We start from the raw sequence: 15752 nt of genomic DNA on the forward strand, positions 1-15752 counted from the left end.
ACTTAAAAGCGATTCGGTCGATCTGCAGAGGGTCCCCTGACTGGATGTGGTGCGCCTTCGTGCGCGTCTGCGCTTCGTCTCGTTTCGGCACGGAATGCCTCTCTCCGAGGCGTCGAGTCCCCGTGGTTCTTCTCCGAAGCGAAGTTCGAGGTGAGAGCCTAACTCAGGCGGGGTTCGCTGGCCGCGAACTCTCCGCGCGGTCGTAACGGAGGCGGATAGATGAACAGACCGATCGAGCGAACGTGCTCTTCACGCAGTTTTGCTTGGAGTAAGCGATTACGGGAGAGTTGGGTCCTCTCGAGCGTGGTCTCGAGTGATGAACTGTGTGCTGACACATGCGTACAAATATTCGATTTATTTATATCGATGTAAGCTTCACTGTTGTCCATGTTAGCTGCGGCGCAGAGGGTTCCACCGTGCTAGACCAAGAACGTAATTCCGCGCTGAAAAACATAGCTCACAGATATTTGTGGACAGTGGCGTATGTAAGAGCCCAGCGCTGCTCGGCAAAGGCGTCTCAATGTCTGGATATCCGACGCTCGGGAACTGAATGGCTTGAGCACTGCCAAGCCACAGACGCCATTTGAGCCTTTGCGGTGTTCGCCAGACCGGATGTCGCTATTCGACACTCCGGAATCGAGCCCTCGAATCGTTCCGATTGCGCAGTCTGAGAACTGAGAGAAGGTCGCCCACAAGAGCTGCCCACATCGAGCCGCGAACAACGCAGGTGAGTTCCCTCTTTTTTACAGCGGCCGCTTCTTGATCGTTTCATGGATGCATCGAGAATTGCCATGCTTATTTCATTAAAGCGGCAGACTTAATTATGCGTTTGTACCTTTTACAAGCTTAATTTGAGTTTTGCGGTGTGACAATTGATGACGTGGATTGACTACTTGTTTCATAACTTCGGTTGTTTTATCTGTGTACAACATGTCATTTGGCTGTTGAGTTCTCAATACCCATTTCTCCCGCCGAGGTGGCTCATTTCTTCGGGCGTTCGGCTACTCTACCCCAGGACTCGGAATCGAAACCCGGTCACTTTTCAACGGCAGCGAAAAGCGAGACGCCCGTGTGCTGTGACATATCACTGCACATTAAACAACCTCAGGGGGTCGAAATCTCCGCAGTCCTCTACTACGGCGTTACTCATAACCTGTGTCTCTTTGGGACGTGAAACCACCCTACAAATCACACCAAACCAACTGCCATTTTTTATGCATATCTTTGCGGACATGATCACATGGTCTAGCATTGTTTGGTTGACTGTTTATTCTTTGTCACTCGTTAGCATGCAAGTGCAGCTGTTTTGTGCGTGTTCAAATTTTTAAATGCTCCTTATGCTGAGTTCGTTTACGGAACTAGGGAAAAGAACTTGAACCCCAAGACGCCATATCTACCAGTTCTCACGGTTCTCGGTCGTTCCGCTATGCTATACGTATGCAATATAGCCAACATTTCCACCACGTTATAACCCTGGAGTCACCTGTTACTTATTTTGCAGTTATTTGTGTACGCTCGGTCTAAATGTCTCTAGGCGCTCAAAGTTGGCCTTTCTCGTGGTTTATATGTGGCCTTTTATTTTTATGTAGTCTATCCGGAAATTCATCTCTCGAAAACCGCTTGCTCTTTGTTCGCAAGTGTGAAAGGTTTTCTCAGGAAAAAAAAAAAACACGCTCTTCTCGTTTCAGAAAATAAAAGAGTAATTATGGTATTTTTATTTGACAATTATTTATTTATCGGTCGTGGAGTGCCTTCGTTATTCCGAGGTCTTAAAGAAGAGAAAGAATGTCTCCACGCTTGCTCCAGTTGGTGGCAGCGCAGCACGAACTATAGAGTGAACAGCATTGACGCGCAGTCGCGCTTCGCTGTTATCTAATTGCTGATGAAGCTGAATATTGCTTGAATTAGACAAGGTGTGGGCTGGTTGATGAGGCACATGTATTTCAGAACAGATCCAAACCGCATGTCGTCGTGGTCTCGTTCTCGTGTTTCCACCTAAATGACAGTTGAATAACGACAGCCCGCGGATATTGGCGTGCGGCCAATTTCAGCCTATTCTTTTCTTTTCACTGTAACGTTACGCCTTGCAAGAGGGGTGTTTTGATCCGCACAACGTATAAATGAGCACTCATCTGTGTCATCCTGCTCATAGGGTCGAGGGAAGAGTAGGAGCATTCTTTTAGATCCGTGCGAGCGTTGTACTGCGTTTCATCTGTTTAACGGGTTTGACTCTGTCCCCTTTCCTTCCTTCTCTTCCTATTAGGACCATGAACGCTGTAGTACCACGTTTGGAGATGGAGCGCGGTGTCCGGGACGTCGGAGAACAAGCCGTGTGGTCCCTCTCATCTTGCAGGCCCAGTGAGCTCTTGATATCGAGTACCAAGTGAACATCGAATTCTGGCAGGCCATGGAGGAAGGAAACAGCTTAGGAGAGACCCTTGCCATTCCCAATGAATTGGAGAAAGTGTGGCGGAAATGACGTCAAAATTTAGGGTTAGCCAAGTCGGGCCATTAGCAACGGCGACGCTGTTGCTATGAAAGCTCGGGCCACTAGCAACAGCAGTGTTAAGGGCCCTAGGTAGGTGAGCGAGCGTTAAGGGCCCTAGGTAGGAGGAGGAGAGATGTTGAAGCGTTGGGTCGCGGCGCGGCCGCGCCGGCTTCAAAAAAATGACGTCAGGGCCTCTCCTAAGTTTTTTCCTTCATCCATGTGGCAGGCGATTCTGAAGTAACCTCTCTTCTTCGCACGCTTTCGCAGGGTATGGCATCCATCAGCTACTAGACGATTCCCTTGACACCTACTGGCAGTCGGACGGGATTCTGCCACATGAAGTGAACATTCAGTTTGCAAGGAAAATGCCTATTCACGCGATATGTCTGTACCTGGACTACGGACGTGACCAAATCTACACCCCCAAAAGGTATTAGTTTGGCTTATGTCACTCGACCACTTTACGCTATCGCATAAGACGTAGCCCGACAGGAAGTCTTGTGGACGACACGAACGCCGAACACATGTGGGATGCGTGGTCACGGCATTTTGGCACCAAGTCTCGTAGGCCCGTTTTGTTCTTCCCGAGTCCTCGTCCTGGAGAGCGTGCAGCTTTCCTTGTGATCGCCCCGAGTCCAAACGCGATGCTGCTCTGGTGCACCGTGAGGAGTGTTTAAGTGGCCCGAGCTCTCGGCGGCATGCACCGCTACTCGACAAAGGTTTCACGCGGGAGCGCGGATTGGAACGGCATTTTCTTCGCTTATAATTGCGTCGCGGGCCTGCTGCCATATTGGTGTCTCTAGACCTAATGGAAATAGCAGTCATGTACTAATTTTGAGGCTAGCTCATGCAGACACAAACGGAGGCGCCACCACTGAGACGTCGGTAGTGTTCTGCACAGTATAGTGTTCTATATTTCAGCCAAAGCTCTCATAGGCCGGATATTTTCGACCACATATAGGCGCGTTCAGTCGCACGTTACACGATCCAGTTACAGTCATACTTCCGCATTCTACGATGCCTTATGGCGTAGCTTTGCTCGAGGAAACAGCGGCGCGTCTCATTTTGGTGTCAGCCGTGTGTGAAGGCGTGCAGATGACGGGCCCCATGGGTGGCCCCTAGCGTATAAATAATGGTTTTACATGCGATATTTAGGTAGGCGATGATGCGTCCAAATGGAAAGAGAAGATGCGTGCTTTCTGTCTGAGGAAAAGAAAAAAAAAAGAAGCCTTTATGTCTTTGAGGGATGTAAGATTTCAATATGAATGGGCCATAATGTGTGTCGCATATCTTTTTTTTTCTCCCCTCCGCGGTCGCTTTGATGATAGGTTGCTTATATCAAGACCCAACAGACTGGATAGAATATGCAGAGGTATCAAAGCAAATCAGTAGGCGCAAGGTGACCGACATAAGGAAGAATAACATGGGGAAAATTGAGCATGCTCTAAAGGACGATCGTAGCCTGAAAGTGGTAATGAGGAAATTAGGCATACACGAAAATCATATGTATACACTGAGAGACAAGGCGAGTATTGCCATTACTAACACGGACAAGATAATTAAGGTAGTCGAGGAGTTATAAACGGACCTCTGCTGTAGCCTAAGTAGTCAGGACAAGAATGAAATTGGCTGTAAAGAAGAGCAACCAGACGTTCCGCCAGTAACGAAGGACGAGGTTAAGAAAGCCTTAGAAGCTATGAAGAGGGGAAAAGCAGCCGCGCAGGATCAGTTAGCTACAGATTTCTCAAAGGACGGAGGGGATATTTTGTTAGGAAAACTGGCCACCCTGTCTACGCAATACCTGACGACATCGGAAGTACCGGAATCATGGAATAATGCTAATATTATCTGAATTCATAAGAGAGGAACGCTAAGGACAGATGAATCAGATTACTATGAGTTCCTTGCTAAGTATTTACCAATGTAATAGCTAGCAGAATCAGGACAACCTTAGACTTTAAATGAACCAAAGGATCAAGCAGGATTTTGGAAAGGGTGCCATCGATCATATCTACACTATAAACCAGGTGATAGAAAAGTGCTGTGAATATAACCAGCCCCTGTACCTAGCGTTCATTGACTACGAGAAAGCATTTCATTCTTTCGGAACCTCAGCATTCATGGAGTCATAGCGAGATCAGGGTATCTGTGGAAGTACTGGAAGATATCATAGTGGCTGCACAGCAGCAATACTTCTGGATAAAAAAATTGATACGATCTCTATTAAAGAAGGTGTTAGGCAAGAAGATACGATCTCCCCAGTGCTATTTACAGCTTGCCCAGAGAGTGTATTCAAAGACATGTAATGGAAGCAGTTAGACATCAGGGTCAATGGAGAATACCTCAGTAATCTGCGATTAGCTGATGACATTGCCTTGTTAAGAAACTCAGTGGACCAACTGCAACTAATTATTAATGATCTAGACAGGAGTAGCAGAATAGGTAGGCCTAAAGATTATTATGCAGAAGACTAAGGTAATGCTGAACAGCCTGGGAAAGAAACAGCTGTTTAAAATTGGTAACGAAGCATTCGAAGTGGCAGACGAATATGCCTACATAGGACAGGTAGTAACCGCATATCCGGACCACGAACAGGAAATAACTCAAAGAATAAGATTGGGATGGAGTGCGTTTGGAAGGTACTCAAACATTATGACTCACCGGTATCACTCAAGATGAAAGTGTATAACAGTTGCATCCTACCGGTACTGAGCTATGGGGCTGAAACCTAGAGGTTGACAAAAGGGTTCTAAGTTGAGGACAACGCAGAGGGTCATGGAACGGAAAATGGTAGGTGTAATGTTGAGAGGTAGCAGTCGTGCAGAGTGGATCAGAGACATAACTCAAGTTACTGATACTCTAGAAGAAATTAAGAAGAAGAAATGGGCATTGGCATGACATGCTGGAAGAGAGGTTAACCGATGATCTCTAAGAGTAACCAATTGGATTCCAAGGGAAGGTAAGCGCTGCGGGGGGCGGCAGAAAATTAGACGGATGAATCATATTAATAAATTCAAAAGGGTCCAATGGATGCAGCTAGCACTGGACTGGGTTAAACGGGGAAGGCCTTTGCCCTGCAGTGGGTATAGTCCGGCTGATGATGATGATGATGATGTCCAGGTCGCGTATGCAATCGCAGCACTGTTGATCGCATATTTATGTGTCGATGAGTCTTGTCAAACACGCCAGGCGATAGAAGTAATCCGGAAAACCTTCATCGCGGTGTCTCGTGAAGCCATGATGCATGCAGTTATGAGACGCCGGACACCACATGCCGCGCCATATTAACGCAGTTCTTAAGTAGCGCAGATGAGTCCTGTTCTTCATAAAGCAGTTGCGCGGTCGCTTTCACTTAACAGCTGCCGTGTGTAGCGTGCTGAGGCTCGTGTTGGCTGCTCCCCTGACACTGGCAAACAGTCGCCGGCCTTCCTCGTCTCCCTGTGGCTTCCGCCTTCCTCACAATCGACCTGTACAAATAAATGAAGCACTTATGCAGTATTACACGTCGCAGAACTCTCTGAGTCAGTGGCGTCGCGAGGGATGTGCGGGGGTGCTGTCCGCACCGGGTGCAGCGCTGAGTGGAGTGCAGCTGGGCAGTGAGAGGGAGGAAAGTACGGGGGGGGGGGGGGGGGGGGCGGAATGGATTATTGTGTAAAGACGCCCAGATGCGTGCATTGGTGCCGCTGAGACACTGACTGACAAGTGTGATCTTATCAGAAGGATTTATCCTGTTCCGAGGAGAGCTTGAAAACACGTGCCTTAGTATATGCCAGAGACTCCACGCCATTTTAACATTGGGCCGGGAATGTGCACGTGCGTGTACCACGCTGGAAACACCAGCCCTAACTCGATACCCATCGGAAGCCCCATGCGCGGGACCTTGTTAGCCGACACCCACTGGCAGATATCTCCGACAGTCTTATGCCTTTTGTCTTGTTTATTTATCTCCAATGCCATTCTCACTCCTCGGCCCAGTCACACAGCCGCCTCAAGCCGCGTTCAGACTGCGTATCGTTCGTAAGGATCGTAAGCGCAAGGGCAAAACACGTAATATGTCTGTTCAGACTGTTGTCGCATTGAGCGTAATATCCTAATGTCCGCAGCCTGTGTCAGTGATTGTGTCTGTCCGCAGCTTGATCATGTGCAGTGCGGAATCTTCTGCGTTGTGGAATTATCAGACGATTGTTAGTGGCTGACGTATTGCGCCGGGAATTCCCGCCTGGACGGCGACTGTGTGAACCTTGAAGCACACGTGAGCGTCCCTTGAGTATGTAAACTGACAACCCCCAATTGCAGCGTGCCTCCGACGAGTCGGCGCCGCGGTGGCCGGCGCCGTTGCTCAGCTGAAAGGCACGGAATGCCTGTAGCTCAGTGGAATGGCAAGTCTGATCACGCGCTGACTAGAAAAAAAAAAAATGAGGAGGGCACTTTTAGCAGGGCCAGGTGGTTTAGGAGGGGAATTTAGAGTGAGTGTAGCCAAGGGTGCTCAGTAATGCATTATGCCGTTCTTACCTTTTTTCTCTTAAAACGTAAAATAATGATTAAAATGAGAAACGCAACTGAAAGCGTAAAAAAAGAAAATAAGCCTTGAGACGCCCACCGTCTCCCAGCTACAAAAGTAGTTTCGCGCTTAATATTTTCTGTTGGTATCGCATCAATCTGTATTGGTAACTTTGCAGACTGAATGCGGAAGTCAACTTGCACCTTTTGGGGGAAAGAAGAGGAGAAAAGTTAAATGTAGAGAATGCAAAGTAGAAGGCTATCACCTATTCATGTGGCATGTGAAAGGCTCTGCTTGGCACCCAACTACAATGCGTGCGTTCATACTGGGCAATCACCTGTCTGAAGCCACTAGCTCAGTGAGTTTCCTCGCAACTTACGCGTGCTAGTGTTTTTGCCTTTTCGGAAATATATGCTTGATGTTTTTCAGAATTATCAGTCGCGGGGCACGATCGCTGCATCTAGCTAAGTATTAAAAAGGCAAAACAAAGCCACTCGCATTGCGTGGTTGGGTGCAGAGAGAACATGACTTCAAAGCAAAGCATGAGGACAGAGGAGGTAGAAAGGAAGATGCGATCCGGCGCTTAAAATGCGGGGATGGAGGGGGCGGTGCCACGCCGAGACTCTGCACCGGGTGCGGGGGATCCTAGCGACGCCACTGCTACGAGTTAGGAAGATGGGTGAGAGACCTTCTGTGATGGAAGCAACGAGCACTCTGTGAAACCATGCAAAGAAGAGGGGAGTGTTTATTTTGAGGCGAAAGCCTTTAATGCCTCATCGCTGTCAGCAGTTGTCGGCAAAGGGTGTCACACTGTCGATGCAAATAGTTAAAAATAAATAAATAAACCTTACCTCCATCTGGAATCGAAATTCAGTCCCTTAGATCCTGCAGCTGAGCACTTCACCAATTGCGTCAAGCCCCGGATCGTGAGACGTTCATCATAATTCTCCTTGTCAACCGTGAGGATAGCGGGATTCCGCGAGTGACAGATACTGCGCCTTTAATTTCCTGTAAACTAATTATAGGACGCCGGTGAACTTTGATGCGTTCAATGGAATGCAGGTTGTGTTCGACAAGGGATGCGCCATGTACCGTCACGACAGGTCATGACGTCACCAGGGATTCATGCATAGACGAAGCTGACCCCGCCGGGCGTCCTATCCAGGCGTCCGTGCAGCGCCTTTCATTTGATGCTTCCTCGAACGCCGCACCACACAGCAAACAGAAGAACAACCAGATGTCTAGAAGGCGTTAGTACATCAGGCATCAGCGGCATTTCAAATTGATTTACAGGATAGAAAAGGCGCAGTATCTGTCACAATTTTCCGCTCACACATATGATCTACCTCGCCGTAAAGGAAGGGAGGAAGGTGGACATGAAAGAAGAGAGGCAAATAGAGATGCCGTAATGGCGGGCTGCGATCCACCGCGCCATAACGGCTTTCGTCTCATCGCACTTTAGTGGTCCAAAGTGGCTTTTAGAATATTTTTCAGGTCAGGTCATTCGAACGTTCTCAGAAGTCAAAATTAAGAGAGCCTATGGAGCAGTGGTGTCGTTGTTGGTAGGATAACGTATACACGATATAGCTCCGCTGCTTCTCTATTTTCCCTCTACATCCGGTTACAATACGTGAACTACCACCAGCATAGTTTCTAAACCATTCGAACCGCAAATATAAAAGATCTATGGTTATTTTTACCCTGTGCCATCAGCCTCCCAATTCGGAAATTTGCCCCGCCGCGCTGACTCAGCGGTTAATACGCTCCACTGCCGAATTCAAGTATGCGGATGTAATCTTGGCCGTCAGCGTAGGCTAAAAGCAAAGCAGCCGTTTACTGTGCGATGTTAGTGGATAAATTATCCAGAGTCCTCTGCAGCGGCGTCCCTCATAGGCTTAGTCGCTTTGGATGTTAAACGCTGTTAATAGAACCAATCCTCCGTCTATTTACCGTATAATGCAACGTGCGAAGGTGTGTTGTCTCCTATCAACCGGCAAGATGTCGTAGTTATTTTTTCCGCTTTTTGTCTTTCATGCACGCTTTAGATTTTCCACTTTTTTTTTTTCACTCTTTAAATTGTTGGGGTTATGCAGAGCTCGAAAATTTTCGAGGGGTGTTCTGACACCGACACAATCCCTCTGGCTACGCCGCTTCTAGAGTAGCCGCTGCCCGAATTCACGAAGATAAGTATAGACATCATGCATCTTTGGTCAGCGCCATACAAGATCCTATGCACGTCCTCTATGCTGAGCGTCACCTCTTCTTAAAATTCAGCGAAGGCAGAGCGCAGATGGGACAGTAACTCAAGAAAGCTTGCAGTGTCTACGCCACAGGGGTTTTGAAATCGGCTGGCTGATTTTTTTTCACGGTTTTCTGTGACTACATCGCACTCTGCTTGCAAAGGAGTAATATGTGTTATTTAGGTGAACCGAAAGAGCACACATCTCCGCCGGATTCTTGCTTATGAAAAAAAAAAAAAATCGGTGACCTCTTGACCATATTTAACCGGAAACGGGTCGTTAACCGTCACTGATGATAACGCCCGTTGCAACAGAGCCGACCGAGTGCTGTCAATTATACTTGCTAGAAAGAAGAAAATTTCGTATTTGGTTTTACGAGGTATATATAGCGCCTAGCTGAGGTTCTTGATACGATTGATTAATCAGCCAGCTTGTTTAACTGCAGTTCTTTGCACTGCTTTTCATCTCTCGACATTTTGAACTTTCACGTTTTACAAAGCACAGAAGTTACCTGCAATATCTTCGCGACTTTTTGTTTGTAAGTGTCCCATTCCATCACAGAGAAACCGCCTTTATTGTCTAGCGGCTTGGAGTAAGGCGATCGTCGTCTGTGCCTTGAGGCTTTTTTGTATATAGCTGCCCTTACGACTTCGACGCCTTCGCTGATCCAGCTCCTCAGCATCCCTCCTCGCCATGCGCTCTCTCACAAGCGAAAGCAGCTCCACTCTGCCAAGCTGAGAGTGTAGCCAAAAGTTTGGTCCTTGGCTAAGCGCTTTGTTGAGTTCATAAGAAACTTGTGGATTGCCCAATATGTGAGTAGCTTACTGGGCTTGGGAACAACGAGGTTCCCTGGGAATGAAGGCTGCGATCTTGCGCCTCATGCAATCAGCGACTTGGGCAGCAGATTGTAAGGCTTGGTAAAAGCGCCTTCTGCCTCAACCTTCAGGTGGTTCTGTAAAGCACACAAGAGACGCAAGAGCGCCGGACTTTATTCCAAGATTCGGAACTTAAAATCTTGTAGAGCCCGACGTTTTGCGTATAGTACGGGGGGAAAGGTCTTGCCAGCCTGCTGAACTTCAACGGAATAAAATCATTCTCGGCTTAATACGCAAGCATCCTTGCCCGTCAGGTCTCCGATATTAGGAATCGGACGTACGTTGGCGAATGGTGCAAAACAAACGTTGAAAAGAAGTTCCCGATGGAAGGTAAATTATTCTGCAAAAGAGAAGACTATTGAGCCTTTCCGTTGGTTCATGTTTCTCACCTCTGCCATATGGAACTACCTATGTCAGCCAGACCGGCCGCTGCTTAAGCAACAGGTTGAGACAGCATGCAGTCGATGTCACAATAGACACACGAATCGCACTAACCATGCATCTGGCAACCTGTGAATGTATTCTTTTTTTTTTTTTAGGTACAAATCCTTCGCATTTGTATTATGCAATCACATGAACTCTGCGAAACATTTGTTCTACAAAAACGCGAATAAATGTTTGAGCGTGCCTTCGCTTCGCTTATGCAGCAAGAGGTAGGCTACAATTAGATATTAGGAGTGATTGTTTTGGTTCGCTGTTTTAGTTTAGGCTTTTTTTCACTTTGCTGTATGCCTTCTGCAGTTAATGCGACAGCGTGCGAAATATACCCAGTTCGGTCCGTTTTGTGTTAGTCGCTTCTTGCCTCCCTGCACCGTTTTTCGCGCCGTTGTCTTGCATTATTATGAACGGTTCTGCGAAATTTTGACACGGAACAGCGCCAAGCGCCTCCTCGCGAGTAATTTTTTTGATCCTCCACGCCCCAACCGTGAAATGTGGTCTTGTCCACTTGCTGTTCTGCTGTCTTCACTGCGTGACTGAGTGTGATCAGCGCATGCGACTTTACTTCGCCCTCTCGCACTCCCGCGTAGCTGTTGTGTCCAAGAGTGCGGTGCAGGTCCGGTGATGACTACGTGTGATGATAATAATTATGATTTGCTCAGTCAAAGTAAAAGTGTTCTCAGCAGGCCACTCTTTTTCGTTCTTCCCGCCCGCTCGCACACCGCAGCACGCCTTAGTACTACTCCGCTACCGGATCACAACCGCATGCCCTAGACAAGTTTAGGACAAGGAACTCCAACGGTCATTTTTCAGTCAGTTGGGAGCGAAACCTCTATTACTTGTAAAACAATTCTCCGTCCGGCTCCTACTCAAAGATCTTGAAATCATACGAATGTCAAACCTAGCACACATGCCAAGACCAAAGATGTATATACCATATTTGTGACTGTATATCACACAGCACGCGGATGACTTTGCATTTCTGTTCTGTTTAGGTGAAATGCAAACGCACCCGTTATGTCGTAGGCCGAAAGGCGCTGACAAATGTCCCCTCCGCTACGTATTGGGATCGCAGTTATTATCGTATTCGCCGGAGAATCCGGATTAACTAATTGTCTCTTTCCTGTGGCCTCGAAATGATGCGGTCACCGTCGTGTTGCGCGTCATGGCTGCCTGCGCGCTATATACTTTCTTCTAGAACCACTCTGAGGCACCTGCGCGCTATATACTTTCTTCTAGAACCACTCTGAGGCTAGACTGGTATTTTTGGTCCTATAATTTACAGCAAGCATGACATGACATCATGGCTGCTCGCAAATATTTTACTATGTGCTCAGTAAATGCTGCCAACGGTTTGATTTGACCACTGCCAGCTTCAAGGAAATGAGGGAGTTCATAAGCTTGCCCACGGTCTCGCCTTCCGGGTAGGCTATGAACCTCCTGCAAGCAGGGACAAGCTAGTCAGCTATGAAGAGATTACTGAGCACTATCGGCTACATAGGGTAGAATACCCCCCCGGCAGATAGAACACTAAATAACAGCCAGTAAAGCATCTGGAGGCGATTGCAAACAAAGTCTTTTCAGAATCCATACCCTTAGCCATCGGTACCCAGAACAGTTTTCAGATAGGTGCAAATAATGTGAGGATAAGGCGGATCTGGTACATATGTAATGGCTGTGTCCAGAAAGAGAAAGTATAAATCACGACACAAAAACAGAATTTTGGGAGACTCTACTATTGAGCTCACACACCGAAACTCAGCTGCGTATAATCCGACTGGCAGAACACTCCACCGGGTCCAAGGACTTCAGACCGCCGTCTAGGCAGGTAGGCTGACACCTATACTGTATTTGCTGGCGATGAAAGTTTTAGTAGTACCAGCATAGAAATACCGAAGGAATGGGACTTGACGAGAGTTGTTGATTTAGTCCAGAAAATGCTCTCTCGACGTTGGCTTGTATAGATGGCACAGCGAACGGAATACAGTTCTGAGCTCGGCACCTTTTCCCTAAATTTCGTAAGCCCCGCCGGGGTGGCGTAGCGGTTAGGGCGCTCGACTACTGTGGGCAAGGGACTGCGATCGCATGCCAGCCTCGGCGGCAGCTTTTCAGTACCGGCGAAAAGCTAGGCGGCCGTGTGCTGTGCGATGTCAGTGCACGTTAATGAACCCCAGGTGTTCGAGATTTCGGGAGCTTTCCGCTACGACGTCTGTCATAGCGTCAGTCGCTGTGGGATGCTAAACCCAACAAACAAACAAACAAAATCAAGACACTCGAGTCTTCTTATTCTGAGCAACTTTCCAGATGTGTAGAGCAGATTCTGTACTTCCGCTTTCTGAGAATTGCTGCTTGCTCCGAGTCCTTCCAGGCAGTTTTCTCTTCCCAGAAGAAACGCTTCAGGCTCATCCTCGGCTTGTAAACTCTTATGGGGAGATTGTATTGCAGCCTGCAGCGGTACATGATCGCTGCGGGCGATCCTACGTAGCCGCTTCCATGTGGCGACCAAATGCTGTTTTGCTCGGCACATTTCCTCGCTTATCAATGTAACGAATATCGAAGGTCTCACACTGCAGTTCACCGATTGCACAATTACTGTCATTCCCTCGTCTGCTGTTTTTTTTTTCCTTGAGGCCTAATCGCAGCCTACCTCGGCTGGCCTGACGTCGTCCCTCCCTGTTTTTCAAGGTTTTTGTCCCGACCACCCTCTTCACCGCGCAGCACGTGGAACAGGTTACTCATAGTTACATTTTCGCTCAATGGTGCACATCTACCTTTCAGTGCCACTCTTCTAAACAGACTTCGTTTTTTTTCGACACCGTAGCTTTACAGGCAAAAACGATAGCACACTAAACAGATCTTGAGAATTAATACTCGTACTAGTAAGTCCACTCAGTTCATTTCTCCATTCAGTCTTCACAGTAGAGCATCGGAGCTTCACTGTGGCATATTTTCACTTTTCAAGGCAAATAAAACAAGCAGTGCAGACATCGATATGGACAAAATCAAGAGAAAGCAAAAGGGGAAATCGGTTTATGGGATCGTCTTTGTCCTGAGGTTAGGTACAACTCGAGAACAGAGCGGTAAATTGCCGTCCAATGCGGCCTTCCCACCATCAGCGTCGGCTGCTCAAGTCTCGTCAACCAAATTGCATCTGCTGGCGTCGCATCGCATATGGCTGCTATGCACGTGCCATGTGAGTTATTGCGACGTCGTCGAACGACAGGAAAGCGAAATCATTTGCGTGAAATATGTGAAAACAGAACCTTCATCTCGTTTTTCAGTTGTAGATGGATATATAGATATTTATCTAAATCAGGAGCTCATGTTATGGTTTATATGGTATTCTTTCACAGCCTAGAAAGGCTCTCGAATGAGGGAACTTTCTCCATGAGCTGCGCCAATGCGCAGTGCAGCGGCCTCCCGTGTTCGGGATGAAACGATACCCTACCGCCAGAGATTGGTGCTATGCATGTGGCAACATATTTTCCTTTTTTTCTTCCTTATTTTCATCTTTTTGGCAGGGAAAATTTATCAGCATTTCAGTGTAATTTGCTGTTCGCAGTGGCGCTTTGGAAAAAAGCGAGAAGAACGCTTTACAAGCAGCGATAAACTAGGAAATAATGAACGTAAGTTTCCACCCAAAGTGGGACGGAATTCCGTACCGCGAACCAGTTCGGAACGATTCCTCCGATTTGTTCCTATTCGGGTTCATTTCGTGGCGGATAAAAATTCGGGTTCAGTTCGGGTCCAGTTCCAGGCGTATAATCGGGCTCGATTCCGGTTTTCGATTCAGTTTCCGTTCCGGTTGGTAACCCTATCCATGAAAATCGCTCCGAGATGCGCAGGTTTTCTGTCTTGGCTTAAGTGAACTACTATGGCTGTGCTGTCAACTCAGCCGCCACGCGCGCTTGAGCGCACGTATGAGCGCCGCCTCATCAGCCATGCGAGCTTTACATTTTTCGCCGGATGTCCAGAGATAGGTATGACAACGCAACTTGGCGCCTCTTGTAGTGCACCGGCCGAACAGCCCCCGCCAACGTTCATGTTATGCAGGCAGGCGGCGCGCAGCATCTTGTCGCGATCCGACGGTCTGTGGACGGTGCTTGCGCTGACGGCGCGAAACTGAGGACTGAAATATGGGTTTCAAAGAACCAGAGACTACGCCCGTCCCGCACGCTTAAGAAGAATTGGAACCAGGCTTATGGGAGAGGGGGAATTACAGTAGGTGGTTCGTGAAGCCCGCGAAGCAGTACGAGGAACCGTTTCAGATCCCCTGTCCTGGCTACTGAGGCTGCCCGAAGAAGCTACCACTGATTAAATTCAGCCTCTGTGCCATGCATGCGTAGCACCACGAACGCACAGTGCCACTGTCGTGTACTGCTAACATTTGTTCGGATCTGTGTTTTCAGGATTTCCGTGAGAGTGGGATATACTTTCCACGATCTTCGGGAGATCGATACTATCGTCCTCAATGAGCCAACAGGATGGGTGCGGATCACTCCACGAGATTCGGCAGGCCGCCCTGTTCGTGCCTTCCATGTTCAGATCGCTGTGTTGGAAAACCACATGAACGGTCTGGACACTCGTATGCGGCATATGAAGGTGTTGACGCCTCTCCCGCCGCTATTCTTCACACCTCTTGCCTAACGTTTCATTCACCACTCAGTAATGTCAAGCCTACCATGGCGTGTTTCAACCTTGCCTTCAGCATGCCTTTATGGAAGGGTTTACGAATGTAAGTTGCCTAATTAAAGCGATTTGTTTCTGCACTCGCCTCCTGCTCTGACGACTTTTGTTTACATTTTGGCCATTTCCGCCTCTGTTTTCTCTCAGGTTAAACATAATAACTGGCTTCTAGGAAAAGCCCAAGACATTGATATTGTTGTTACTCTATGCAGCCAGTGAACAAATAATTCTTAGATGTTGATTTCGCCGCAAGGGGAAGCTGCTAAAGTATGTGTTGATGTGTACTGTACGACACTACCTACTCCGAGCACCCGCACTTAGCCGTGCGTGGCATTGCCATGTCCGGGGAAAAAGGGGGGAGCCCATGCTGAGTGTTTGGTCCTTTAAGTCCCCTCGGCGGAGCCAGCAACACTTTGGCCCCAGCTTCCCGTAGACGGCGCCTTCTGAACAGGGGGAGAAAGCAGCAGGCCCGTTGCTCGGGCAAGGATGCAACACTGCAATGATTCGGCGTTAACAAAAAGCAC

The 15752-nt window shown here is 48.1% G+C and overlaps 1 protein-coding gene across 1 annotated transcript; it reads left to right on the forward strand.

Annotated features, from left to right (window-relative positions):
• The first annotated feature begins 2235 nt into the window (after positions 1-2235).
• Positions 2236-15239, forward strand: LOC146174800 (anaphase-promoting complex subunit 10-like). The gene is made up of 3 exons (XM_084585660.1): positions 2236-2358; positions 2756-2918; positions 14952-15239. The coding sequence occupies exons 1-3, from the start codon at positions 2268-2270 to the stop codon at positions 15187-15189; spliced, it is 492 nt and encodes a 163-aa protein (XP_084441786.1). The 5' UTR covers positions 2236-2267; the 3' UTR covers positions 15190-15239.
• Positions 15240-15752: the final 513 nt, after the last annotated feature.

Source organism: Amblyomma maculatum, chromosome 11 (genome assembly GCF_055883805.1).
Source record: "Amblyomma maculatum isolate TAMU_Amacu chromosome 11, ASM5588380v1, whole genome shotgun sequence".
Taxonomy (NCBI): Eukaryota; Metazoa; Arthropoda; class Arachnida; order Ixodida; family Ixodidae; genus Amblyomma; species Amblyomma maculatum.